We start from the raw sequence: 24,559 nt of genomic DNA, 5'->3' as shown, positions 1-24,559 counted from the left end.
CACAGCAAGCTCTCATGTAATTATCGGGAGCCAATATGGTAATACTTTTCCTCATGGACCTATTGGAAGAAAAGCCATCACTGTGACTAATGTTCTAATATGGAATAGACCAATTGAGACTAATGAAAACGTTATTATATGGAGTCCATTTCCTCGATGCAAAGACAAGGGGTGACAACGGGATAGCGAGAAGTACAATAATTAACGGTGCATAAGGAACCGGGTAAGCATGTCTCTAATTGCGCATGCATCTCTTAGCCTTGGATTAGGGGGCATTCACCACAGAATCTGATAAAGTAGGAGATATAGGCAAAAGTGGTGTGATAGATGCAATCCAGCCATGCTTCTTCGTACAAGCAAGCAATTGAGGATCTACGCTAGTCGATCCGAGTCCTTGTCTTCAGTGATTTGTTTCACACGGGTATTTGGACCGGAAACCCTCCACACGGTAAGCTTGTCATTGTTGAACAGATAAAACATTGACTTTATTGACGCAAACTGAACGAAAAAAAAAGCCAAATAAGATTCCACAGTGTAGCTCTCATAATTTGCTACATCGTGGTGTTTTAATTAAACCGGATTCTTCTCCCACATGTAGGAGAAATTCATTTAGGGAATAGAGGGGATCGACCGAAGAAAGAAATAACTTCATATCAATAACATCCAAACGGCTCGCCATTACATTTAATATAATGTAATTTATACATACACATTAAGATTCTTAGCTTAATGAACCGTTCATCAAAACCTACAGCCCTGGAATCCTTATCTTCTTCCCCTTCCCAATCGGCCCCCAACAAAGAAGCATTCAAGAAAATGCGACGGTGGCTCTATTACATCCGTGATTTTACCGCTAGCCGCTAGCCGCTCGGCTTTTTCCCACGAAAAGGGGGGGTGCGTAGGGGATTTTCGTTTGGGAGGCTGCTTACCGTCCAAGGAACCTGATTCATCCATTCTCTAATGACCTAGTGCCTTTCCATCCTCTTCATGCTGCTTTGTTTATTTTTGTGGTGGCTAACTTTATTGCGGATTACTAAGAATGGAGAAAAGAATCTGGAGAAAGGATGTGTTTTTATTTTTGGCGCTCCTCGTCAATCCGTAGAGAGGACACCGCTGACCTTCCCAGCGCACTTGACAACCAATGCTGCACTAGGGCTGACAGCACTGGATTCCTATTGATAAACTTTGCGGGGAAATGTCGATCCGGAAAACTGGTATTTAGAGATAAAGGGACACCCATACGGCGCGAAACCCAACCTTCACCCTATATTTTTCGAAAATGCTCTATAAGGAGGATGCTTTCAACGACTTTGGGGCCTTCCTAGTTGCCAACTCTCACGCGCAGCCCACGGCACACTTATCGCAACGCTATGAGATACCCGACAAGGCGCCGGACCACCCACCCCTTCATAGCGCAGTGAGTTCCGTATGGAAATGCCCGGAAAAAAGCAGCACGTATCTTCAGCATAGTGGGATGTTGATGGATACCCTATTTCTGCAGCGAGCCTTTGGTGACCATCAAAAGATTTCCACCCAAGTCAACTTAACCTCGTCCGGTTTCGACACACGAGCAATACCAGCATGCTCCGTCAGCCCTGCTTCAATCAATATCCCTACCAGCTATATACCCTCTCCTGACTCTCCTGTCTCCCTACCCCCCTCGCCACTTGGAAGGAGGCCAGCAGACCCCATGAAATTATTCAGCAAACGCCGGCGTCCGCCATACTCTTACAAGTCTCTTATCATACAAGCGATCGAGTCAAGTCCGCGAAAAAGCATGACGGTTAGTATTCTAACTGTTTAATTTGAAATAAGGTGGATCACAAAAGATGGATATTGACCCATTACATCTACTTCTCCCCATGGTTAGGTCAGTGAGATTTACGAATATATCCTCAAACACTACCCTTACTTCAGGACTGCGCAATGTTTATGGAGAGTAAGTTCGCCCGAGTGCACCCTCTCATATTGGTTCCATCATCTTAAACATGTATTTGCGAATCTTGTTTAGAACTCCATCCGCTACAATTTAACCATGAAGAAAGAGTTTGTGCGCGAGCCAAGACCCGAGGACGAACCCGGAAAGGGCGGAAAGTGGTGCCTCAACTACGCGGTCAGGTCCGAGTGTGAGACCAAGAAATCAATAAAGGAGCATCCGTCTGCCTCCTTTCAGATATTGCCGTCTTTGACCACTGCCGCAGAGACAGCTACACAGCAGCCTTACAACTCGAAAGACTTGTCAGGCCGTGACCTATTCTACTCCTACTACGGTTCAGGGCACGTGTGTGGATAGCGTGTGGTTGGAAATGAATTTATATTTAAGTTGTATCCGATGTCAATGTTTAGTATATACACCGTTTGCCTTTTTTCCTTTTTATATAGTACGTGAAATATGTACGCTGCAATAATTTGAATTTATTTCTGCTTCGCGACCATTCAAGTTCGTTTCAACCTGAGACCCGGGATTTCTTCGTTGGCCTTTTATATTTTCATAATTCTACAATATAAGCGCAAGAGCAAATCCTCTAGGGATAGGATACGGAGAAACAATGTACAGGGAAGAAAGACAATAAAAAAACGAGGGAAGAGAAAACGAAACACAAAATTAAATATCCTCCAAAACAGCGCGATGTTTGGGATCAAAGTGGACGAGCACCTCCTTCACCTGTTTACACTCCGGATCGTTGAGAATGGCCGAGCGAACAGCATGCTCGAGCTCCATGGCTTCGGCAAGGGAAATCGACCCTTTTATTTCAAGTGACAAGTCTATCATGACAAAACGCCCGGATTTGCGCGCACGCAAGCGCTCGAAGGCTATTATATCTGGGTTCCCCTCCTAATTACACAAAAGATATGGTAGGAGGGCATAAATATTTACAAGATGCTATGCTCAAGCAGAAGAGCTTGTAGACAAACCTTAATTTTCTTCACTGCGTTCGATGCATGCATCACAACATCATCTGCGACATTCGCATCTACTAACTCCCTTAGGGATGACAGCATGATGTCGGCACCTGATGACACAAAAGTGCGTCAAGGCTACAAGTTGAGTGGATTGGGGGATGGATAGGTAACTCACCGCTCTTGGCGATCATTCCAGATACAACTAAACCCCCGACGGGGTCCAGGATAGGGATTCCGAGATAAGAGCCTGTGATGGCACCCAAGGCTACCAGAGACGAAAATGCATCACTTCGATGATGCCAAGCATTAGCTATAAGCACGTCGCTTTTTTCGTCCAGGCCAATTTTCAACGCTATTGGATAAAAAAGGAGGAGTTGTTTATGCGACAATCCTAAGAATTTAATGTAAGCAGTTGTCAGGCTTACTAGCACGGTAGAGCCACTCTTTGATGATCACACTCGAAAGAGCAAACCAGGCAGCATGGGGATTCAGTAGAGCATGTGAGTGCGAGTGCGAATGCAAATGCGGTGAGGCAGAATGATGCATTGCTGCTGCAGCCTCGGCCACGTCACTAATGGGCACTTCTGCCGTAGCCTCGGAGGCGGATGTTGCCTCAGGACCCACCACAGCCATCAACAGCTCCAGCGAATGCTTACCAATAGCGATGGCTCCCAGTATGAGAAACCCAGAAACAGCGAGAGTGCCAATGGTCTCGTATTTACCTACCACAAAAATAAATAAGGCTCTGTTTCCTCGGCATGCCGAATATAGGCCTATTTACCATATCCAAATGGATGCGTCGAGTCTGGTGGTTTTTGGGCGATTTTATAAGTATACAGGGTCACAATATCGCTAAGCATATCTAGAGAGAGTAAAATGAGAAGGTGGCTTCTATTTCAGGAGGACGCGGTAGCTTAGAAAAAACTGTACCGGTCATGGAATGAGCAGCGTCGGCCAGAAGAGAAGCGGAATTCATGAGCCTAGAATAAAGATATTCGTACTAGCCGTATCCAAGGCCAAAGGATTGAAAGTTATACGCTACCATCCGGCAATTCCCTTGGTTACGCTTAATCCAACATTCGCCGCCATTCCGATAATAGTTATTCGCGCACCTCGTGATTCTAAGTTGGAAATTGAGGGGTAGGATTTGAAAAATAAGCTAAACGAATAGAGGGCAGGATCCGGAAGAAAATTGATTACGCGTATTAGCTAATGCACTTAATATTTCAGGCTCTTGGTGATGGTGATGGTGATGGTGATGTCCATGACTGCCATGGAATCTGATTTGGTATAGCCCTGTTAATCTAGTGTCGAACTTGATTCGAGATGTTTGAAGAACACGAAAATGCGGTGGAATGCCGGCAGCAGAGAGTGCAGAAGCGCGGGAATAAAGATAAGGGGCGGCGCGTAGAGCATTAGCACGGCACCTACTTATTGAGGCGTTTAAATGATGGATGCGAATCATGCTTTTAGATCGGTCTCTATTTCATCCTGATAGTCTACTGAACAAGAAATGAAAGCTAAACGATAGGAAGCACTATGAAATATGGTAGGGAATCGAGAGATTGGATAATAAATCGAAAGATTTTTGATTTTTGAAAATCGGAGGAGGAAGCTACCCGGGATTTTGCTGGTGACGTTGCAGATCCCTCTATTTTAATAGTAAGTTTATCTTTGTTCTCGTGAAGTGGCCTTGATAACCGTTCTACAGTTAGGAGTTGCATCCATCAACCTTTGAAAATAAGAACTGGGTATAATGTAATTGTTGCCCCCCTCTTGTCCAGCGGATTAGTCGATTCCCTCAGATTACAACTTTGAAGATTTCGATCTAATTGATTTATTTGTTTTTGCATTATGCTCCTAGATCTGAATCAACTTTTAATTCGTTGCAAGCATTTCGACTAGGCGTTGAAAACGCCCTCTTTCCGGATACCCTTCTCTAATATGACGAACGAAACGGGTCCGAGAAGAGTTAAGGTTTACCAGCTGGATGCAGATAATACGTGGATAGACAAGGGCACTGGCCAATGCGTGTTCATTGATGTAGGCAATTTGCTTTTTGAATTCTTTGGAGGTCTTCCCTATTTCTTGAATCTAAATCCTTTTTCTCTTTTCAGTCTGATGATGAGGCCATTATCTTGGTGCGATCGGAGGATGACAACTCGGTTCTTTTGCAAACAAAAATTATCAATAAGGAGGATACATATCAAAAGCAGCAAGGTATTATATTGGCCACACTCTTTCCTGGATCCAGAAAAAATAATATTGACTGTTATTTGTATTCTGGGGTTTACAGAGAGTCTGATAGTATGGACAGAAGAGGATGGTACAGACCTGGCGCTTAGTTTTCAAGAGGCGGAAGGATGCGCCGAGATATGGTGACAATTTTGATCTCTCTGAGTTTCCACGAGTCTGGTTATTCATGTCTTTTTGGCTTATTATTACTTTAAGGGATCGCATATCTACCAGTATTCGGTCTATCCCTTCTCAAAGTATGCATTTTCATTTGAAATCTCCAATTTTCATTTTTTTAATGGCAGTTTTCCCCCTCTACATTCAGGTGCCATTCTCACTGACACACTACCCGATAGCCCCCAGCACTCTCCGACCACATCCCCTCTGCAACTCCCGGAACCTGAGCTCTCTAATCTTAGCGAAATTGAGGCTGCCATTAAAGATGCAGTTCGATCCCACTATGAACGTGACAAATTGGTGTCGTATATTGTTAGCGAGGTAGTTCTCCTAGATTTTTTTTTTCTTGTTTTGTTCGTTGCTTTAATTTCCTTCCTATTTTCCGGCACAAGAAGAACTACATCAAAAAGCTCATACCTTTTCTCGAGATATGCGAAGATCTAGAAAGCCTCACAGATTTGCACACGCTCTGTATTATTATGAAAAGCATAAGTATGATTCCCGCCTCCACTCTTCTTCTATAGTGACACAGCGCTAAACTCAATACTTCTCCCAGTTTGTCTCAACGACGCTACCATTATCGAGAGCATTGTCCAGGATGACTTAATTATGGGCGTTGTTGGAATATTGGAATGTGAGAGTTTTTTCTTAGTTATTTCTGCTTGTAGCGTAATTTTTCAGGTCGCTAACCCCTACCCATTAAATCTATGTTTAGACGACCCCGATTTTCCAAGTTTGAAGGCAAATCATAGAGAATTTTTAACTAAAAATTCAAAGTTCAAACAAGTAAGTGTCTTGGGCTCCCCCCATCCTATCCTCCGCCATCTTCGTGCCCCCCACCCCACCTCCCCCTCTCGCTTATTTTCCAGTGGCTGGAATAATTTAAAACTTCTTCCTTGATATACTAGGTGCTCCCGATCAAGGACAAGTCGATAGAATTAAAAATTCATCAGACATTCAGACTACAATACCTTAAGGATGTCGTGCTCGCTCGAACCCTTGACGATCCCACCTTTTCAATCCTAAGCTCCCTTATCTTTTGTAACCACGTGGATATTGTACAGCACTTAAAACAGAACCACGAATTCCTAAAAGACCTCTTCGCCATCCTCAATTCTCCTTCAGAGTCGGACGAACGTAAGCGCGATGTGATATTTTTTGTGCAACAATTCTGTGCCATTGCAAAAACACTTAACCTCCCCAACCGATCATGTCTCTACCGGCAAGTATTTTTTTTATAACTGTAGGACATGGCGTCCTTATATCTTCCGTGATACCTACTCTTTCTAGAGCATTAAGTCAATACGGACTCTTTCGCATCTTCGACCACGCGCTACCTGATGAAGATCCCACCGTCAAAATGGCGGGTCTTGAGATCTTGGCCTCTGTCCTCGAACAAGATCCCAACCTAGTACGCTCCTACATCCTTGCCCAGGTTAAGCAGGAGAAGAAGCCACTGATCGAAACCATCCTCCACCATTTTCACGCCGATTCTGACATTGGCCTGAAAGCACAGTACGCGGAAATTATCAGGGTGCTGTTGGATACAACCTCCAGCTTCGGAGAGAATATCCTTAACGCCACCACAGAAGTACGAACCCAGCCCAATTTGTTGACCATCCCTCTAGCTCCTTACCATTATTGTATTGACATGCGTTTATGTTTCTCTTTCTTACCCTTCAGGCAATTCTCAATCCAAAACATGACCCAGAAGCCGACGAATTTCTTACCCTCTTCTACGACCGGTTTACGAAAGACTTTACCCAACTTTTGATGGACTTACCCGATGTGTCCTCGAAGCCGGAGGGGCACTCGGGTGTACTTAAGCTAAGTCGCGACCAGGCCACGCAAGCCTTCCATCTCTGCGAACTGCTCTCCTTCATGATACGCCAGCACACTTTTCGAAGTAAATACTTCATCCTCTCGTCCAACTTGCTGCTCAAGGTGGCTCTCCTGCTTCGTTCCCGCGAGAAGCATCTGAAACTTGGTGAGTTGACCGGAAAACCTCTTTCGCATCCCCCCCCCTTTAAAAAATCTAACGACCATTGCTCATTGCAACTGAGTAGCTGCGCTCCGAGTGCTTCGCACCTGTGTCGGCCTGATGGACGAATTCTACAATAGGCACATTAAGAAAAACAACCTCCTCGAGCCGGTTGTCGTGGCCTTCATAGAGAATGGCAACCGAAGCAATTTGTTGAATTCCGCGTCCCTGGAACTGTTCGAGTTTATCCGAAAGGTAAGTCGGTGGAGTCGTGGTGTGTCAACTTGTATGCCATTGATAACCCCCCTGGTTTACTCCACAATTTCCCCACCAGGAAAACATCAAGAGTCTGGTGGAGTATCTGGCCGTCACATTCCGGGACAAATTCAAGCGAATTGACTATGTCGACACGTTCAACCAACTTCTCCTGCGCTATGAGCAAAACACGGACACCAGTGCCTCTGACTCCGCGAAGCCAGGCTCGAGTTCAATGTAAGCTAGCCAAGTTCAACTCGAGGAGAATATTCATCTTGACTAATAGAATCCATCTTTATGATATAGTCCGGCCGCGCCGCCTGGCGCAGGGCATGAGGGATGGGCGTCTGCCACGGTGGATGAAGACGAGGAGGCCTACTTCAACACCTCAGACGAGGACGAATCTGGGACCAAGCCGACAGCGGAGCCATTGGAGAATACTTCGTCCGAAATCTCGACTAGCTCTGCCTCGTCTGTGGCTGATCAGCCGTCTGAGGCCGGCGAGGCAAAGGAGTCGGAGGAGAGTTCGCAGAATGAGGCCGAGAATGGCACGGGCCCAGGGGCGTTAGCGTCTGAGGGAGAGCTCGAGTTGCCGAAGCGGCTGGAAAAACGCCAGCGCGGCGACGACGATGAGGACCAGGGCTTCACCCTTCGGCCTTCGAAGGAAGTGCTATCGCGAATCAAGACGATCAATGCGCCCAAAAAACTGAGGAGCTGAATGACCTGCTTTCTCTTTTCACTTTCATGGGAGTTGGGACGTCATCACGATGAGTTTATTTTTAACATCTAGGAACTCTTCTATCTATCTATCAATAATGGGTTTCCCGTCTGATCCTTATTATTATTCAATTTTTTTTATGATACAGTGCCCTTGTTTTCTTCCTCTTTCTCTTCCTCTTTCCTTCTCTTTCTTTCGCTTTCTCTTCCTCCTTTTTTTTGTGGATGTTTGTTTATACAACATAATCTTTAGTTTTCTTTTTCTCTCTTTTTTTTTTGTATAGTAAAAGAGATTGTCTTTTTTATTTCAGGTGCCGTCTCTTTATCTTTTTACGACCTATTTTCGACACCAAACGACAAGGAAAAATAGGGAGGATATTTAATTACATATCAAAGCGATTCGAGAATATTTGGCAATAGTGAAAGTTAATTTTACAATTCGTAGACTTATTTCGTGGCTCTAGTGGCTAAATTGGGAGATTAGGCGCTTGGAATGTCAGACAAGACCCAAACTTTCCGACTACTTGTCAAGGATAAGGATGAAAAACGGATTTGCTCACCCTTTGGAGACCAAGGGGCGCAGCACTCCCCCTCCTGACTTGAGTGGTTTCTTTGCTCCATGACATCAACTTTCGATCGATTCATTCTCAGAATACAAGGACATCCATCCTAACAGCTCACAGCTAGCTAACGTAATTGCCTCCCTAACGCGATCTCCATCTCTGACATCCAGATCTATATACGATTCTATATCCCATTAACAAGCCATTATGTTCGGAAGGATCGTCCACTATGCTGTGGATGCATTGTTGATCTCCACAGCACTTGCTGGCATTAAACGCTCCACTGGGCTAACGTAAGTAATGAAACGTCTATTATTCTCAGATTACTCCGTGCTCCGCTCCCTTCCGCCCCCTCATTGCTCTACCCTCTTACATGCTGTGCAGCTTTCTTTCTCACCGCTAAATTTCCTAATGCTATGTAGTGCCGCAACTAGCAAGATTGAGAACAAAGATGTACGATCGGCTGTGGAGTCATATTTAAATGCGGGAGAACGCGCATTCGACATCAGCGTGTCCTTCATTGGGGGGTCGTCTTATTTCGAACGCAAATAAAGTGCTGACTTGGAGTATTTAATATATTATCTTTGGTTGCTTTTTTTTGGCCTCTTTATGTTTCTCTGTAAAACCTATTGGAAGTGGAAACCAATAGAACACTTCTTTCCTTCTCGACCCCCCACCCTTCCCCCTGCTACCCCTCATCTTTTCAGCTTATTGGAGAACCCTTCTTTGAATGAAGTCTCGTTTTTCCCTGGAGAGGTCCTCACATGCTAAGCGCTCAGCATTTTCATTCTCTAATCACGCCATCGTCAAAAGCCTTTTTGTGCGTTTTGCACCCATGGCCTCATTCCCGATTGTTATCTTGAGATGCTATCTGAAAAAGCTCACGCGTGGATCTCACGCTGGACTCCACGCGAGCTGGTCCCCAAAGTTGAGGGAATAAAAAAAAACAAGTTACAAACAAATTACAAAAAAGCCAATCTAGATGGTACACAACATTCTTGAAGCGGCCATCTCTCCTCATGCTCTAATCAGGCTGCATTGGAGCAAGCATCCCGTGCGCGATTGGTATACCTGCATCTTCTGAATGCTGTTATATTGAGAGCCCAAGCAAGACCTGATTGGCCTAGACTATGGAAACGGGGGGGGAGGAGGGGACGATAGTGGCGAACATGTCTTTCAACTTGCTCTGCGTGATCACTGGTTATCTTGCCCATCTTCGAGATGGAATGGAAACATGTCGCCGGAGACGGTGGGCCGGTGGTTTTAATTTGGATTCGAATTAAGCAGTTAGAGAGGTTACATAATTAAAGGTGGATCGACGCCAATGAGTTTGCGGGATCAATAAAGATTCTATTAACGACTTTATTTTGCAGGCAGGTGAAATTACTCCTGTGAGGGTTTTCTTCTGAACACATTCTTAATGTTTGAATCGCTTTTTTTATCCTTGAATAGTCACACACGAAACAGAATTAGTAAAGCGAGTTCCCATATCGGAACCGACCTGTCAACCGCTCTTGGATTATTTTTCCCGTGGAACTCTTTACCCTTTCAAGTTGGTCTTTGCTCCCCTAAAGCCATCATCCCTAGATCAAACAGATCTATGAATTGTGGGCATCGGCGCCGGTAGGCGTGTCTTTTTTTTTTGCCTCAGCGAGCGCACCGCGAAACCCCCTCTTGGCCACGAAAGGCATGGCTGTCGCGCCATCTCCAGCCTATCGACTCTCCGCCCCACCGGTCCCCTCCTCGCCCCAATTCCTCCTCCGCCTGCTTAGCCGCGGCTTAGGCTGGGGCCACCGAAAAAGCGGTTTCGAAGTGGGCCATAAGCATATGATATAGGGAGGGGGTGAGTGGCATGGGGAAAGGGATCGGGCGTGTGCCAGAGCTGAGATGGAATTCCTGTACCGTGCTTCAAGACCGGACACGAGTGCTGGTCAGAGAGTGTGCTTAGAAGAGTAACGAAAAGAGAAGAAGAAGCCGACGAGATTTTATTTTGTTCTCTCCCCGTTCTGGTTTGGAGGGCCGATTGCAATCGGCCGGAGAGCGCGATGAGAATTAGAGCTCTGGTTCTCAATCGTGAGGCGGCGGCCGGCCCCATGCCATGGTGGCTCCGGTTTAGGTTATCTCATGCGGCTTGTGATACGTAGATCGTATCTCGAAGCGCTGAGCAGTGCGTCAGGAGCCCTCGAGGCGGCATATTGGATGAAGTAATACAAAATAGAATTGGAGGGTGGAGAGAGGAGGGCCCGCTTAATCACCGGGCTGCCTCAGCGTCTGTGGATTGCTTGGCTCCTCTGCCCCTCCTCCTCCTCCTCCTCCTCCACCACCTCCGTCATTAGCAGCTTTTCCTTCCATCTGCGACTTCGGTTCCATTCTAAAATGAAGCGTTTAATTGACAGTTGAGTCAAACCACGGCCAAAACATCCGATTTGTGTTTTATGAACAGCCCAACATAATGTTTCTCATCCTCAAATAGAGTATTACCATCCGCGCCGCCATTCGCTGGCCTGTCGGAAGATTGCCGTTTATGGGAAAATATGGGCTTCCTATGGTTGCTTAAGCCGTGCCAAAGTCCCCGCATTTTGTCAAGTGTGAAACACGTGAAAGTATGAACTATAGATAAGTTGTCCACCTAACTTTCTGCGATTCTTGGTAATGGTTCCACATCGCTTGTCTCTGCTTCGGAACAAGAATCGTCCAGCAGTGCGGGAAACTTCGGAGACTAGTATTAAGGATATTATTAAAAGATGCAAAGGGGGAAAAAACAAGGCAAAGACATGAGGCGAACTGGAGTAGTTCTCCACCTTTCTTCGCTTAGTTTCGTTGTCTGTGTTATTTTTATATATAACTCGTGAGATATTCTCTCCCTCCCCCCTCTCCTCTTCTCTCTCTCCTCTCCTCTCCTCTCCTCTCCCCGCTTTGTGTTTTTCGTTCTCCTTCACAGCCCGGCCATCACTCCTCTTCGTTACTTCCCCTCACCCATCCACACGCATTGGTCATTGGATAAGCGCCTCCAAACCATTAGCGAATTCCTCTTGCCCTAGCCGCATTACCACCTAGGTGCCATGCGAAGTAACCGTCCTCGCCGCCGCTCCTCCCCCCCTATGCCTCCCGCTGCAACCTCTACCACCTCCGCCACTTCGCCCACCGCCGAGTCTCAGATGGAACTTGCCTCGGCCGGCCGATCGCAATCGCCGACCACGACATCCTCCCCGCCCTCTCACAACAGCAGCAGCAATGCCGTCAAAATGCAGCGTTACCGCCAACGCATGAAGGAGCAAAACCCGGAAAAGTATGCCCGGTATCTACAGCAGGGCAACCAGCGGGCAACTCGCAGCTATCGAAAGCGGGTGCAGACCCAAGGTACTTGTCTACATGCATGACCATGTCCATTTTCCTCGGCAGTTGTTTTTCTTCCCTCCAAATTCAAAACCTCTCATTCCTAATACATTCTGTGCCTATTCTAGAGAAAACATCCAGCAAGGCCAGCCTACAATACATCCTCAACAATGCCGCCAATGAGCCCGGGGACAGGAGACCCTCCGACCAGACTTCACCGACCCAACTCGGGCTCGAGAGCTCGGATTACCCGCATGAGGTCTGTCCACCCCTATTTCTCTCTCCCTCTGAACATAGTAGTTCACCGCTACAACCGAAAATTTCACCTATTCATAGTGTGCCTCACCTCCCGTCCGACCCCCTCACCACCCCCACCCCTACCCCCACACCTACCCCGGTGCACACGCCTACCCCAATATCGCTCCCGGGATATGGTATGCCATTGGCCAGCGATAGCGTGCGACCGTTGGCATCCGGAGATGCTTGCCCTCCGTCCCGGACGGAGAAGGATAAATATGGTCAGCGGACATTTCCACCTTGAATCGCCTATTATTGGGCTTTTGAAACATTAGTGCACTCTTTATTCTCTTAGTTTGCTATTTATCGTTGGCTTTGCTTAGACTTTTGTTTTCAGTCAGTTGTTCAAAATTACGCCCTTTTCTCTTGTATTATAACTCTTTCCTTGCAAAATCCTTTTCTCTGTGTTCCCCTTCTCCCCCCCCCCCCACTCCATCGCTCTTTGATGTTTCTTTCTCCTTTTATTCTCTTCCTCTCCTTCTCGCTCTCTTTTCTCATTTCGGAGGAACAAGAATATACCTGAACCCGAAACATCTTTCTTTCGTACTTTTTTATTTCAAAAAATCTTTTCTTCTAGGCTATTACTTTATTGTATATTTTTCCTATTTAGTGTCCATGTATCTTTATTTTTCTCATGATGAGGCTCAGATGCGTATTAACTACATATATATATATATATATATACTCGACTTCATTCCTTTACATACAATAGATTCCAGAGAGATGTGAAATATGAACAAAAAAATAAACATCTGGCGAGAAGGGCCAGCAGACACTGAACCTTACACTATGGGTGGGAAAGAAATAAAATAAAAATCCATTCATGTACTAAACGAAAAGAATTGAGGGTCGCTCCCATGAGCATGAGTAATGCCCTGCATTTCAGCCAAGAAAATGCACTTCGTCCGACAGGTTGGTTGTGTTGCTCATCATGTGATCGCTCACTCTCCTCACCCAGGAGCGGCGTCGTTCTCCCGAATTTTGCGTGGAAGGCTGCTGTTGCGGCAGATTCGGCTGTTGCTGGAATGACTATTGCAAAATAGAGGGTTGAGTTTGAAGAAAAACAAGATGGAAGACATCAAACTGCTCCATGAAGGAAAGCTGCATACAGCTCTGGGCATAGAGGCCGGCTCTGTTGTGAAGTTCATGCGCTCTTGGGCGGGTTCGTAGCGTTTGTCTACATAGTCATGGATACGATTGATCAGTTACAGCCTTGTCATGGGAAATGATACAGATGAATTCAAAGCGAATACTACTACTTTGTTGCTGATTCGACGACATGATGATATAAAGGACAAGAGAGCTAGGCTGTTCTGTATGTAAAAATGGTTCGAGAAGAATGCTCAAATAGCGTAGAGAGAAAAGAAAAATTCATTTGGCCGTTATCCTAGTACGCCGATGGTTCACACGAACACACATAAGGAAATGATCGGCAAGCTTCCATTTGAAGAATTGGTCTTCGAAAACTGCAATTAATGTTCAGCAATTTGACTAATTCGAATTGTATTTCATATAGGGGTGTGAAGATGGCCTCTATTTATTTCTCTGGAGGATGGTTCCTTTTCGAACCGGACAAGGCAGAGGGAAGGTGATAGCCGACATTGTGCAGGATATCCTTTCTGACCTTGTCTATGCCCGCGCCGGTGTGGGCGCTTACCATCATGACCCGCTTCAGAGCATGTCTATACTCGCTCACCTCCTAACCATAGACACACGTGAGAACAAGGGCCAGGGAAGGGATAAACAAGATACCAATCCTACCTGACTTACAAGCCAGTGTCGCCGCGCGAGATCAGGCGGCAGAACAAGGTCACACTTGGTTAAGATCACCTCCCACTTAACCCGCTTTGAATCTAGTACGTCGAGAAAGGCCTTGTCGGCTTGCTTGAAGCCATGCCGCGCGTCCAGCAATACATAGATGCGCTTGAGTGTTTTTCTTGTCGCGACAAAGGTTTCCATCTATCCAACACATAAACTCGGGTTAGCTCCACTAGCATCTCCCGGGAGAGGGGAGGAAACAAATAGGTTTTGGCTGGGTTACCAACTCCCACCATTGTGCCCGTGCTTCCTCGGTTGCAAAGGCGAATCCATAGCCGGGCATATCCACCAGCGTGAACTTCCCGTTGGCGCCGAAGAAATTAATCTGCTGGGTCACCCCAGGCTTGTCTTTGGTGCGGACCACGGTGGAATTGGCAAGGGTGTTGATGAGACTCGACTTTCCTACATAGAGCATAGGGTCAATGGGGGTTGTAATGCCAAATTGGACAGAGATTAGTGCCTGCAGATAGGTACCAACATTAGAACGTCCCACGAACCCAATCTCGGGCTCGCTCTCGGGAGGGAAAGAGGAGGGGAGCTTGGCCCCGGCAAAGAAGTGGATGCTCGGAAACTACGCGCGGGAATCAATCAATCAGATCTGAATCCTGCCCACAACCCATTCAGACTTACATGGACATCCTCTGCATTTTCTCCCCGCTTCCGCTTCTTCTTCAAGTGATCGGTGTAGTGGCGCCGATCCAGCCCATGGCCCTCCTCCGCAATCTCCCGCACAATGGATGGATCGGGCCGGATGAGATTGAAGCGCTTTCGGTTGGAGAGCTCCTTTCCGGGGGCGACCGCCTCAAGCAGCGTCTGTTTGATGGATTTGGGGGCGGTTGAGTATGAGCATCGCGTGAAATGATCGAGACCAATGCGTAACATGGAATCGGTTCTATTTTTGACTCGTTTTTTATCGATTGTTTACAAAGCTGGGCAATTTCTCGGGTGGCAAATCAGGCAGAGATTCCCATTGCGCATCCCAGGTTTCTTCCGGCCTGAGCACTCCAGTAAGATTTCCTCCTCTTGTTCCAGCTTGTCGGGTGCACTTCGCCCATCTCTGCTTTTTTTTTTCTTTTTTTTCTACGCTCTTGAGCGTGGTTGATCTATCTATGTATTTATAATGCCATCTTTACCCGTGTGAAGTCGCCCCCCTTTTCACTGATTTCGCCAATGTCAAGTTTTTCTACCCCACCCTCCGTGCAACTCAGCACTCTCTACAGGACCTCGATCATAGTCCAGATTTCCACAAACGCTCCCACAAGATTCCCGCTCGGCTCTGCCTCCGCAGCCGTGCTCCGCACTCCCACCCTCCCGCCAGCGGTGACGTCGCCAGCCCTCTCTCCGGCTACCCGCGATCGATTCCGAACTGCAACGGCATCCGGAGATCAAGACCCCCCCCACTCCCGCCGTGTCCAGGGCCCAACAACAGACCCTGGCTTCCCGCCCCCCCGAACATCCCCCCCGCTATTCCCGTGACAGCTCTCATGTCATCGGAGGAATCGTCGGAGGGATCCTTGCCGTCGCGGTGGTGGGCGCGGTGTTTGTAGGCGTATGGGCTTGGAGGCGGAGGCGGCAGAGGCGGCTCAAGCGCCTGGAGAATATGAGGCAAAAGATGTACTCGTTTGGCGCGAGGGATCTGGAGTCGGTGGCCCCCGCCTTTGTGATGCCGGGACAAGCGAGCAGGAGGGAGAGCGAGAGGCGGCCCTTCTCCTATCAGGTGTGGTAGGCAGGTTCGTGAGTCGATTGGGGAGATGGGCCTTGTCCTCGGGTATTCTTGGTTTTTGTTTGGTTTTGGAAGGATTCAATCTTCGTCGGGGTCGTGTCTTCCCACCTTCTTTCTCTCCCCTTCCCCATTGTAAATGTCATCTCTGCCTGTACCTTTAGTCACTTCCTGTTATTACCATGTAGTTTGTGTATTTTCACCTCTAACTTGTGTATACTCGATTTTCAATAAAAGATAACAAAACTAAACCCGCCGACCTGAGCATATCTTTATTGAAATGGAGTGCTCTGGAGTGCAAAATACTAGGCCCATCCCCTGCCCCAGCATAACGCAGCCGATTTGATCCCTAAGGTGGCCCAATTTAGAGTCGTTGGAACGGGAAATTTTGCCCAGTCGGTGGCGCGAAACCTTTGGCGGATGGCTGAGGGGAGGCGAGGACGAATCCAAAAATAAGTGAAGAGAGTGAGAAACAAGGATTCGAAGAGAGGCCGGAATCGAGCCGGCCCACCGTGGCGAGCCTGCCGGGTCTCTTCATGCCTTGGCCTAGAATCCAACTCTATATTTCTGGATTCCTTTGCAGACGGATCCGTGTTTGGCTCGCCTTAACCTGATTCTAATAGAAGCTCGGTAGAGATAAACGCACCGCTATAATTATCCCCCCGCTTAATTTTAGAGAGCGTTCTGCACCGTTTCAATTGGTCCAATATAATCATAAGTGCGAAGCGGTCCCGGCGCGTTTTTCCCGACGGAGAGTGAAACAAGAATCTCGAGCAAGCTTTCGTTACAAACCGGAGGGCTGAAACCAAAGGCCATACTGGCCAAAGGACTACCGGCCAACGGGGGGGGGGGGGGTGAGCTGCCTAGGGGAATTGGATTGATTTGAACCGAAAATGTCTTTTCTCCTTCCTCTCGGCATAGCGCAGCATTCCAGGCTCGGTGGCCTCCAGGGTTTTCACCAATTCATGGCAAATGCGCTTCACCACCCCGTAGTCCTTCTCCGGCTGCTCCCCAAGGGTCCGCACGCATATTGCCAAGCTCAGTGCGCTTTGAATGTAGATCGGGTGACCGGGGAGATGCTTGGAAAGACACCGAAAGAGATGACAGATGTCTTGCACGTGGGCATCGAGCTGCACGAGGCGGCACCACGAGTGAAGGCGCGCTGCCTCTTGCAGGCCGCTTGAAAATTGCTGGATCACTTTGGCCGATTCCTGAACGGCAATGTCGCGCAACTCGCGCATCAAAGGCGAATGATAGCGTTCGGGGGGAACTCTCGCCTCCAAAAAGCGGCGCCATAGATGCCCCCAGCCATTATTGAAACCTGCATGCACATTGGCGGCGGCCCACTCGTAGCATGCGAATCTTTTCTCGTGGATAAGGCGCCGCCCTTCAAGCTGCCTTTGTTTTAATAGAATGGAGACGCGCACCAATGAGGAAACAACCTCGCTGTCCGGTTGGGTGAGATCGAGCTCGGGGATCTCGAAGAGTCGCGTGAAGAACCCGATCATGTGCACAATGACCATCTATTAAGAGCAAAGGGGATGAATGGATTGATGCTCGATGGAGCGATTGCTAGAAGAATAGGTACCAGGAAAATCTCCGTCTCAGGGCCCTCGCCCGGCATGGCCTTGGGGTGAGGCGACACTAGGATGGTCTCGAGAGGAATGAGCGGCTCCGTTTTCTCGGTGGCAACCATCAGTAGATCGCAGACACACAGGGAACACCTTTGTAAAAAAATCAGCGCAATCCCATCTTATTTAGGGATTTTTTTGTCCCAAGACAGCATGAACACCGGGAAGTGCGCTTACCAGATTCTTCTTCTCATTTCAGAGTGCAAGCTATTACCATGCTCTCGTTCCATGTTTAATATCCTTGCCATGACCACCGCGTGTTTCAAATACATGTGTGCACTTGCCGTATTGCCATTTTCGCTCTCGTGTACCCACATCGTCAGTAGGCCCAACACGGTATCCTCAGCTGGGATATCGAACGCATCCTCGATCGCGGTCTTCGCTTTCATCAGGAGAGCCGGGATCAGCTCCGGAAGCCGTTTTTGATATGGGATGCGAGAATGAGATGCGGCTGTATGGGCGGCGGCCCAGGCCAGAGCCGGGTAGAGCAGGGTGGCCGGAAGAGATCGGCTATAGTAGCGCTCCAGTAGCTCCGCGCGATCAGGGTGCTGGAAAATATAGAGGCAATTCGACGCGTAAACGTGAAAAAGAAAATCCGCAAGTCGGGGCGGCAGGGGCGGATGCAAGTCGGCTCCGACCATGGTCGATGTATTCTGAAACTCCCGGCCAAGGCGAAATAGTACCGTGCAACGGCTAGTTGAGGTGCTCCATCGAGGCATTTTGCCGTCAGCACGCAGCTCAAAGTCGCCCAGAAGGGAGGAGCCTATGGAGACCTGCTGGTCCTTGGCACAAAAGAGCCGCAGGACGTCTCCCAAAGTGGAGAGTCGAAGTTGAAATTGCAGCCCCTTTCCCGTCATTAAAAGCTGGCAGCCCACTCTGCTCTCGTCATGGCCCTCAGTCCTCCCATATTTTTCCATAGTCTCCCCGGAACTCCGCTCACTCTCGTCATTGTGCTTCGCTTTGTCCTCCAGCGGACCAGGCCGATCCACGGCTAGAGCAAGTTCAGTGTCCAGCTCTGTATTATCTATGTATTGCACCCCACGAAATGTCTTCTCTAGCAATTCAAACTCGGCCAATATTTCCTCCAACTGGAGAGAAAGGCCACTCTCTATTATCTCCCCCTGGTTATCAACATAGTCCTTGCTCATCCTTTTCACTATTCTGCTTCCTTGTCAGCACTTAAAAATCGGCCTAATATAGAAATATCATAAATCTAAAAGCAAAGTTTTGAGGGCGTAGTGCGCGCAAGATCCCCTCTCATATTTATATTCTGTATTCTGCGGGATAAATTTTATGGCAAGTGCGAAAACCGGCTACGTTTTTCCTTTGCCGGTGCCGAAAGGAATGGGTGCATCCCATGGTAACCGTGCTCGGAGCCGATTGCTCGGACAGTCACCCGTTGCTAATGTCAGCCGACTCGAAGAATTCTGGAGCGGAGAAATTTTCGAGGCTTCGGTACTGTCACTAGGGAAATATCGAATTATCGTCTCTTTCCACTCATGCCAAGATCGCACCTATTTCCTGTCGACATGTGCCCCATCCTTTGTCATAACTTGGATCAAAATTTTCGCACCTAAAGTTGCTATCGCTTTGAACGACAAACTAGGTGGCAGCTAAACTGCAATCTAACCGTGGGTATTCTTTCCCCTGATAGTGAAAGAGGACTTGATGAAGGCCCTTTTTCTCGGGCTTTTGCCGTTTTATTATCATATTCTAGGCTATGATTCAGCGTGCTTCACGGCAAACTTAAAGCTCAACGAATGCTCCACTATCTACAATTTGGGCTTACAACTTGGATGATCAGGTTTGTCGCCAGCCTGAGGAACAAACGATAGCGGAAGATTATGCAATAAATAAAAAAAAATAGGGTAAGCTAGACAAGGATAAGGAATAAATAGCCTAAAAATCTATATACACAAGAAAAATGTCTGTTCGGCTTTCAATCCGTATTGTGTTTATCGTGCATCGAGTGGACTAATATTCGATTAAAACTCGATCTGTTTAAAGCGAAATTGCACATCCTCTGCTCTCTTAGGTAGAATCAACATCTCGGGCTCCATCACTTCTAATGCCTCCACCAAATCTCGACATATTCGCTTGATCAGCCCACAGTCTCGTTCGGACCGCTCCCGGAGTTTGCGCAAGCACCCTATCAAACTGGCTGCACTCCGTTTACGGACGAGGGGGTCCGGATGATGCTTGGTAATACAGCGGTGTAGGCGACAGATATCCCTCGCATGGACGTCGAGCTGCACGAGGCGACACAGGGAGCGGAGGTCAGCTACCTGTCGAAGGCCCACGGAGAAGCCTTCGACAGCCTTAATCGATTCCTGGAGCGCGACGCTTCGTAGTTCTCCCATCAAAGGCGTGTCAAATCGATCCGGCGGGACCTCTGCTTCCAAGAAGCGACGCCACAGCTGTCCCCAGCTGCTGTAGAACTCCGTTTGCAGAATGATGGAGATCCATGGGTGGGGGCTGAATCGCTCTTCCTTCGCAAGCCGACTGCCCTCGTCGTACCTTTGTTGCAATAAAGTGCTCACGCGCTTCAACGAATTGATGATCTCGGCATCCGACATGGTGAAGTCGAGATCGGGTATGTCAAGGATCTGGACTAGGAAGCCCACGCCGTGAACAAGGTTCCACTAAACGGTATCATGATTAAGATTCACAGCCTCACGAAAATAGGCTCATTCGTTCCAAGGGAATGAAACCAAAATATACAGCGGCATGGATACAAAGAGCACAACGCTTACCAGGAGAAACTCGGCTTCGGCGCTCTCGTCCGATACCACTCTAGGCGGCGTGGAGGAGGATATCACCTCGAGCGGAATCAGGGACTCCATGCTGCCGGTGACGGTCGCTAAAATATCGCAAAGACACAGGGCGTACCTGGATTGCAAACACAGCAGACAAGAGCGGGTGAGGACACGTAAAAACCCTCCGAGTACCACACATCGAGTGCATGCTCACCATATCCTTCTCCTTACTTCCGCCATCGCACTCTTGCCTTGCTCCCGGTCCATTTGCAATACCCGTGCCATCACCACCGCATGCCACAGATACTTGAATGCGGTTGCATTGTTATCCCTTTCGCTCTCACAAATACACATGGTTAACAACCCAAGCACGGTGTCCTCTGCTGGAAGATCGAAAGCATCGGCGAGAGCGGCTCTCGCCTCTTCCAGCAAGTAGGCCGTTATTTTCCGCATTTTTCTCCTGTAGGGTGAACGAAAGTGGGTCGAGGTCACATGGACGGCCGCCCAAGCGAGGGCAGGGTGGAGCAACGCGGGGGGGATAGCTCGTGCATAGTACCGATCGAGAAATCCCGCACGATCGGGGTGTTGGAACATGTAGAAGCAGTCGGAGGCATATACGTGAATGAGAAAATCGGCCAGCTTGGGGGGCAATAGCGAAGCCCCCTCACCCTCTGAAAGCCGATTTAGCGAGGATGTCTTGCGGGAATTTTGAAATCCAAGGTCAAACCGTAGCAGAATGGAGCAGCGTTTAACAGAATTACCCTGCGGCTGTCCATTCAACGCAGTGGAGTTTGCCGTGGTTAACGGAATAGAAGGGGATGATTTCACCTCTATATCGTGCAGGCGAAAAAGACGTAGTAGATCGCCTAGCGATGATAAGCGGGCCTGAAATCGTAGCTCCTTGCCTGTCATTAGGAAATTACAATCCATTCCATTCATGCTATTGCACCATTCTTTTTCAGCGCGCAAGCTTTGTCTATCCCCACCCTCGGCGAGTGTCTCATTATCTCGGCTCTGAATCGAGATGGTTGTCCCACATTGGGGCGACAGACTGGCATTCTGCCTTATCGCATTCAGAGCCTCCTCTAGAGCCTCCATTTGGGAGAAAAGAGCACCAAGCCCCTCTGAGGTGGCCTTGGCGATTTTATTTCCATTGAGGTATTCATATCCCAGGTCGTCCTCCTTGTCACTAATGGAGCATCTCATATTCACAGGAGCTAGTTCCAAAAAAAAAAACTCAGGGGGAATGGGGAGGGCGGATATATATTGACAAGCTCATTTGTTCTATACGCGGTAGTAATAATAGTTTCATAATAGGTTGTTACCATGGTATACTCCGATAAAATCCCTCTGTTTTGTGGTAGCAGCGAGCCAAGATTTCTTTCCTCGATAGACCTAAGCCAAAAATCTCTGGGTGTTAGTGTGCCACCTTTCCTCGCGAGATTGGGGTGCAATGCTTGGTGTTAGGCCCCCTTGCTTGAGGAAAAATCCGAACCGAGATAAATTGAGCCCATGATTAGCCAGCATGCTTATTTTGAGGGAGGACCCTCTCTTGTCCGGCCAAACAGACTCTTCGTCCGCAACCAAGGGTGTTTCGGCTTCGGTATACCCTCCTGCCAGAGTGTGTGGGCCATATTCAGAGTCAGATAACCTGGCACTACTCTAGGAAATGGCCTGTTTTAGCCACTCGCTTCTCTTTCCTTTGGTTTGAACTAGTTGGCCGTGGTATATGGCGAGCATCCTTGAGTGTAAAGCGTACGCCTCAATCTTAGCTGGGATCTGGCTTCCCTCCCAACACACGCACATCGATGGCCTTGATTTTTTTGCTTTACCCTCCGCACATCATCTCCTATTAAGGTCATCTGAGCTTACCGGAAATACATTGGTTGCTGCACTTGGTTTAATAACTCCAAAATTACCTTCCCGTTTTAATTATCATGGATGTACACGTGTGAATGGAGCTGGATCTTCTAGAAGCACTACTGGAGGCCCTAGTGTGCAGGCATGGAGACTATAGCAGACAACGGATGACGTTGAGCGTAACAGCTTGTTTTATTTGAGTCGGACGTGAGCGGATGATGTAGATGGAGACAAACCATTTAGGCGAGTTATTTTCAAGTTGCTCTTCTGCATCATGGTGAGGGTTTTTCTCCCCCTCCTTAAGACCCTCTTTTACTCGGTGCAATATTGTTCCGTATGGGCCTGAAGGGTTCCGACTGGTTCGAACTCACCATCAATGTCGATCGAGTTCGATCCTGGCACCGGCAATCTTTCCGCCGAGGACGGAGCAGATAAAGAAAAGAAGGACCGGCAGCAGTCAACGTGAGGATATAACAGAGAAGAGGGGGAGAGCAGGGGGGCGAGGTTGGCCCCTTCAAAGCAAGCGGCACCTCCAGGAGCAGCTGCATGCAGAGTGAGGATCGTCAGCCTTTCTAGAAAGGACTGGTTGCAGAGAAGGAGAGATGGCTGATTCGGCCCTTACACACCCTCAGCTTGACCACCCTTCTCGTTAGCGCTACTGCAGCGGGCCGGTACTTTGCTCTTCCAAGGGAGGAGGGGGAAGTTTTTCTCACTGCGGGGCCGAATGGAGCTTAGTCGCAAGCTATGCAGTGGGAAAACCACCCATTCCGTTCGGCTTATCGTGCGGCACTTTGCCAAATTCTCCGACTCCACTTGCTCTCGGGGCCGGATTACTTTTCGTTATTTTATGGCTGCAGCTTCGGATGACAAATTCCTTTCTTCCCCCCAGCGCCAGAGAAGGTGCTTGCATTGCAGCCAAACTATGGAGGGGGCCCGGATTGTTTTCAAGCTGCAAGCGAGGCCTAATTGTAAGTTGGAACAGGCCGAGCGTGAACACTTTCTGCCCCGGTCGCCACCCATCCCCATTAGGTTCCTGCTCCAAGCTGCATCGAGCTCTGGCGAGAAATTAGAGGCGAGAGCAGACCGGAAGGATGCGGGCCTACAAACAATCTCACAGCCCGCAGCGGCCATGTCGAATGACAAGCGGCTGTCATCCTTCTCCGCCCCTCGAGTGTCAGCTCGATGGCATCCAGGAAGAGATGGCAATTTCCCGACCACCGTCAAAGGCAAGATGAAATTCCTTCTCTCTTGCGTGGACCCGCTGCATTTTTAAGTTCGCCCGGAAAACCTTGGTTTCCCCACCCTCCTCTTGCTCTACTCTATTTCCCCCTCCAAGCTTACCATCTCCCTCTCCATCGGGAATCGCTTGGAATTCTCTTCTTCCGCCTGTTCTCCTTAGCCGACCGCTCATCGTCATTCCACGTCCATGGGTCAAAAGTATGCATGCTCATTCATCTTCGCACAGAGTCGCTAACCCACTTCTCCCTCGCTCTTCCATGTTACAGAATCTGCAAAGAAGAGGGGTGCGAAAAAGATGCATTAGCCAGTGTGCGCTGTTCTAAGTGCAAGAGCCCTGAGCCGCTTTGCAATGACCATATTTTCTTTTGCAGGTGGTGCTCTCGCCATTATTGTGCTCTTCATTCCAAGAAATTGCGCACATTCACCGTTTGCCAGTCGTGTTTCAATGAACGCGCACGACGGCATTCCAGTAATCCGCACTAGGTTCTATTCCCCCTCCTTCACCCCCTCCCTCCCCCCCCCTCCTCCCTCCTCCTCTAAATATATACATTCTCTCAATTTATATTATGTACCATACTTTCTCGTGCCTTTTAATCTTCTAGCCTATATATTTCATATCCTCTCCTATACAGAGAAACTCTCAAGGTTTCTTTTTTTTTCACCACTGCTCTCTTATGGCAATGTACAGCGTCTCCTTGACTTTTAAGCGCGTCCTTTTGCGATTGCGCTATGACAACACTCGATAAAAACATTCTCTTTTCCTACCGATACAAATTAGAGAGTGTGCTTTGCTCATATTAGACTCTTTTCAGACCCACTCTGGGGCATGATGGTTTGTTATTTGCCTTCTTCCCTCGTGTAGTCGAATTTTTGTTCCCTCCTCGCTGAAATTACGCAAGAACCGGAAAACTTACCGTGTGACCTCCTAAATTTCACTTCCAATTACGGGATAAGAGTTACTTTGATTTCAAATTAAGCCGATGAAATTGTTCAATTTGAAAGCAGCAAAAAAAAAGAAAACCAGTGCACACCATAGTCTTATCCCGTCTTGCTTTTTTTTTTGTGTGTAG

At 48.1% G+C, this 24,559-nt stretch overlaps 14 protein-coding genes across 14 annotated transcripts; 8 read left to right on the top strand and 6 right to left on the bottom strand.

The window, feature by feature from the left end:
• Positions 1 to 1,279: 1,279 nt before the first annotated feature.
• VTP21DRAFT_10112 (uncharacterized protein) lies at positions 1,280 to 2,293 on the top strand (the record flags this gene model as incomplete). The annotated part of the gene is made up of 3 exons (XM_069389413.1): positions 1,280 to 1,783; positions 1,871 to 1,939; positions 2,012 to 2,293. The coding sequence occupies 3 exons, from the start codon at positions 1,280 to 1,282 to the stop codon at positions 2,291 to 2,293; spliced, it is 855 nt and encodes a 284-aa protein (XP_069253838.1).
• Positions 2,294 to 2,605: 312 nt separating this feature from the next.
• VTP21DRAFT_10111 (uncharacterized protein) lies at positions 2,606 to 4,369 on the bottom strand (the record flags this gene model as incomplete). The annotated part of the gene is made up of 8 exons (XM_069389412.1): positions 2,606 to 2,836; positions 2,917 to 3,014; positions 3,080 to 3,256; positions 3,330 to 3,626; positions 3,686 to 3,766; positions 3,835 to 3,884; positions 3,947 to 4,025; positions 4,105 to 4,369. The coding sequence occupies 8 exons, from the start codon at positions 4,367 to 4,369 to the stop codon at positions 2,606 to 2,608; spliced, it is 1,278 nt and encodes a 425-aa protein (XP_069253837.1).
• A 479-nt stretch (positions 4,370 to 4,848) lies between these two features.
• VTP21DRAFT_10110 (uncharacterized protein) lies at positions 4,849 to 8,270 on the top strand (the record flags this gene model as incomplete). Its single annotated transcript, XM_069389411.1, has 14 exons — positions 4,849 to 4,947; positions 5,022 to 5,124; positions 5,201 to 5,282; positions 5,356 to 5,396; positions 5,465 to 5,637; positions 5,712 to 5,808; positions 5,873 to 5,950; positions 6,032 to 6,102; positions 6,225 to 6,538; positions 6,607 to 6,907; positions 7,000 to 7,303; positions 7,383 to 7,552; positions 7,632 to 7,789; positions 7,859 to 8,270. 14 exons carry the CDS (start codon positions 4,849 to 4,851, stop codon positions 8,268 to 8,270), a joined length of 2,403 nt encoding a protein of 800 aa, XP_069253836.1.
• A 769-nt stretch (positions 8,271 to 9,039) lies between these two features.
• Positions 9,040 to 9,384, top strand: VTP21DRAFT_10109 (uncharacterized protein; the record flags this gene model as incomplete). The annotated part of the gene is made up of 2 exons (XM_069389409.1): positions 9,040 to 9,125; positions 9,255 to 9,384. 2 exons carry the CDS (start codon positions 9,040 to 9,042, stop codon positions 9,382 to 9,384), a joined length of 216 nt encoding a protein of 71 aa, XP_069253835.1.
• Positions 9,385 to 10,521: 1,137 nt separating this feature from the next.
• VTP21DRAFT_10108 (uncharacterized protein) lies at positions 10,522 to 11,040 on the top strand (the record flags this gene model as incomplete). Its single annotated transcript, XM_069389408.1, has 2 exons — positions 10,522 to 10,636; positions 10,949 to 11,040. The coding sequence occupies 2 exons, from the start codon at positions 10,522 to 10,524 to the stop codon at positions 11,038 to 11,040; spliced, it is 207 nt and encodes a 68-aa protein (XP_069253834.1).
• Positions 11,041 to 11,096: 56 nt separating this feature from the next.
• VTP21DRAFT_10107 (uncharacterized protein) lies at positions 11,097 to 11,410 on the bottom strand (the record flags this gene model as incomplete). Its single annotated transcript, XM_069389407.1, has 2 exons — positions 11,097 to 11,203; positions 11,314 to 11,410. The coding sequence occupies 2 exons, from the start codon at positions 11,408 to 11,410 to the stop codon at positions 11,097 to 11,099; spliced, it is 204 nt and encodes a 67-aa protein (XP_069253833.1).
• Positions 11,411 to 11,894: 484 nt separating this feature from the next.
• Positions 11,895 to 12,624, top strand: VTP21DRAFT_10106 (uncharacterized protein; the record flags this gene model as incomplete). Its single annotated transcript, XM_069389406.1, has 3 exons — positions 11,895 to 12,192; positions 12,297 to 12,427; positions 12,505 to 12,624. 3 exons carry the CDS (start codon positions 11,895 to 11,897, stop codon positions 12,622 to 12,624), a joined length of 549 nt encoding a protein of 182 aa, XP_069253832.1.
• Positions 12,625 to 13,347: 723 nt separating this feature from the next.
• On the bottom strand, positions 13,348 to 13,746 carry VTP21DRAFT_10105 (uncharacterized protein; the record flags this gene model as incomplete). Its single annotated transcript, XM_069389405.1, has 3 exons — positions 13,348 to 13,494; positions 13,575 to 13,642; positions 13,725 to 13,746. The coding sequence occupies 3 exons, from the start codon at positions 13,744 to 13,746 to the stop codon at positions 13,348 to 13,350; spliced, it is 237 nt and encodes a 78-aa protein (XP_069253831.1).
• Positions 13,747 to 14,002: 256 nt separating this feature from the next.
• Positions 14,003 to 15,165, bottom strand: VTP21DRAFT_10104 (uncharacterized protein; the record flags this gene model as incomplete). Its single annotated transcript, XM_069389404.1, has 5 exons — positions 14,003 to 14,164; positions 14,227 to 14,424; positions 14,507 to 14,685; positions 14,758 to 14,854; positions 14,914 to 15,165. 5 exons carry the CDS (start codon positions 15,163 to 15,165, stop codon positions 14,003 to 14,005), a joined length of 888 nt encoding a protein of 295 aa, XP_069253830.1.
• Positions 15,166 to 15,453: 288 nt separating this feature from the next.
• Positions 15,454 to 16,459, top strand: VTP21DRAFT_10103 (uncharacterized protein; the record flags this gene model as incomplete). Its single annotated transcript, XM_069389403.1, has 3 exons — positions 15,454 to 15,608; positions 15,700 to 16,000; positions 16,313 to 16,459. 3 exons carry the CDS (start codon positions 15,454 to 15,456, stop codon positions 16,457 to 16,459), a joined length of 603 nt encoding a protein of 200 aa, XP_069253829.1.
• A 407-nt stretch (positions 16,460 to 16,866) lies between these two features.
• On the bottom strand, positions 16,867 to 18,782 carry VTP21DRAFT_10102 (uncharacterized protein; the record flags this gene model as incomplete). The annotated part of the gene is made up of 3 exons (XM_069389402.1): positions 16,867 to 17,526; positions 17,592 to 17,727; positions 17,812 to 18,782. 3 exons carry the CDS (start codon positions 18,780 to 18,782, stop codon positions 16,867 to 16,869), a joined length of 1,767 nt encoding a protein of 588 aa, XP_069253828.1.
• A 196-nt stretch (positions 18,783 to 18,978) lies between these two features.
• On the top strand, positions 18,979 to 19,251 carry VTP21DRAFT_10101 (uncharacterized protein; the record flags this gene model as incomplete). The annotated part of the gene is made up of 1 exon (XM_069389401.1): positions 18,979 to 19,251. One exon carries the CDS (start codon positions 18,979 to 18,981, stop codon positions 19,249 to 19,251), a length of 273 nt encoding a protein of 90 aa, XP_069253827.1.
• Positions 19,252 to 19,619: 368 nt separating this feature from the next.
• VTP21DRAFT_10100 (uncharacterized protein) lies at positions 19,620 to 21,596 on the bottom strand (the record flags this gene model as incomplete). The annotated part of the gene is made up of 3 exons (XM_069389400.1): positions 19,620 to 20,276; positions 20,388 to 20,523; positions 20,605 to 21,596. The coding sequence occupies 3 exons, from the start codon at positions 21,594 to 21,596 to the stop codon at positions 19,620 to 19,622; spliced, it is 1,785 nt and encodes a 594-aa protein (XP_069253826.1).
• A 1,030-nt stretch (positions 21,597 to 22,626) lies between these two features.
• Positions 22,627 to 23,523, top strand: VTP21DRAFT_10099 (uncharacterized protein; the record flags this gene model as incomplete). Its single annotated transcript, XM_069389397.1, has 4 exons — positions 22,627 to 22,712; positions 22,771 to 22,803; positions 22,883 to 22,921; positions 22,986 to 23,523. The coding sequence occupies 4 exons, from the start codon at positions 22,627 to 22,629 to the stop codon at positions 23,521 to 23,523; spliced, it is 696 nt and encodes a 231-aa protein (XP_069253825.1).
• Positions 23,524 to 24,559: the final 1,036 nt, after the last annotated feature.

This window comes from Calcarisporiella thermophila (assembly GCF_041956535.1).
Source record: "Calcarisporiella thermophila strain CBS 279.70 unplaced genomic scaffold VTP21scaffold_6, whole genome shotgun sequence".
Lineage (NCBI taxonomy): Eukaryota > Fungi > Calcarisporiellomycota > Calcarisporiellomycetes > Calcarisporiellales > Calcarisporiellaceae > Calcarisporiella > Calcarisporiella thermophila.
The sequence above is the reverse complement of the archived record's forward strand: the minus strand, read 5'-3'. Positions and strand labels throughout refer to the sequence as shown.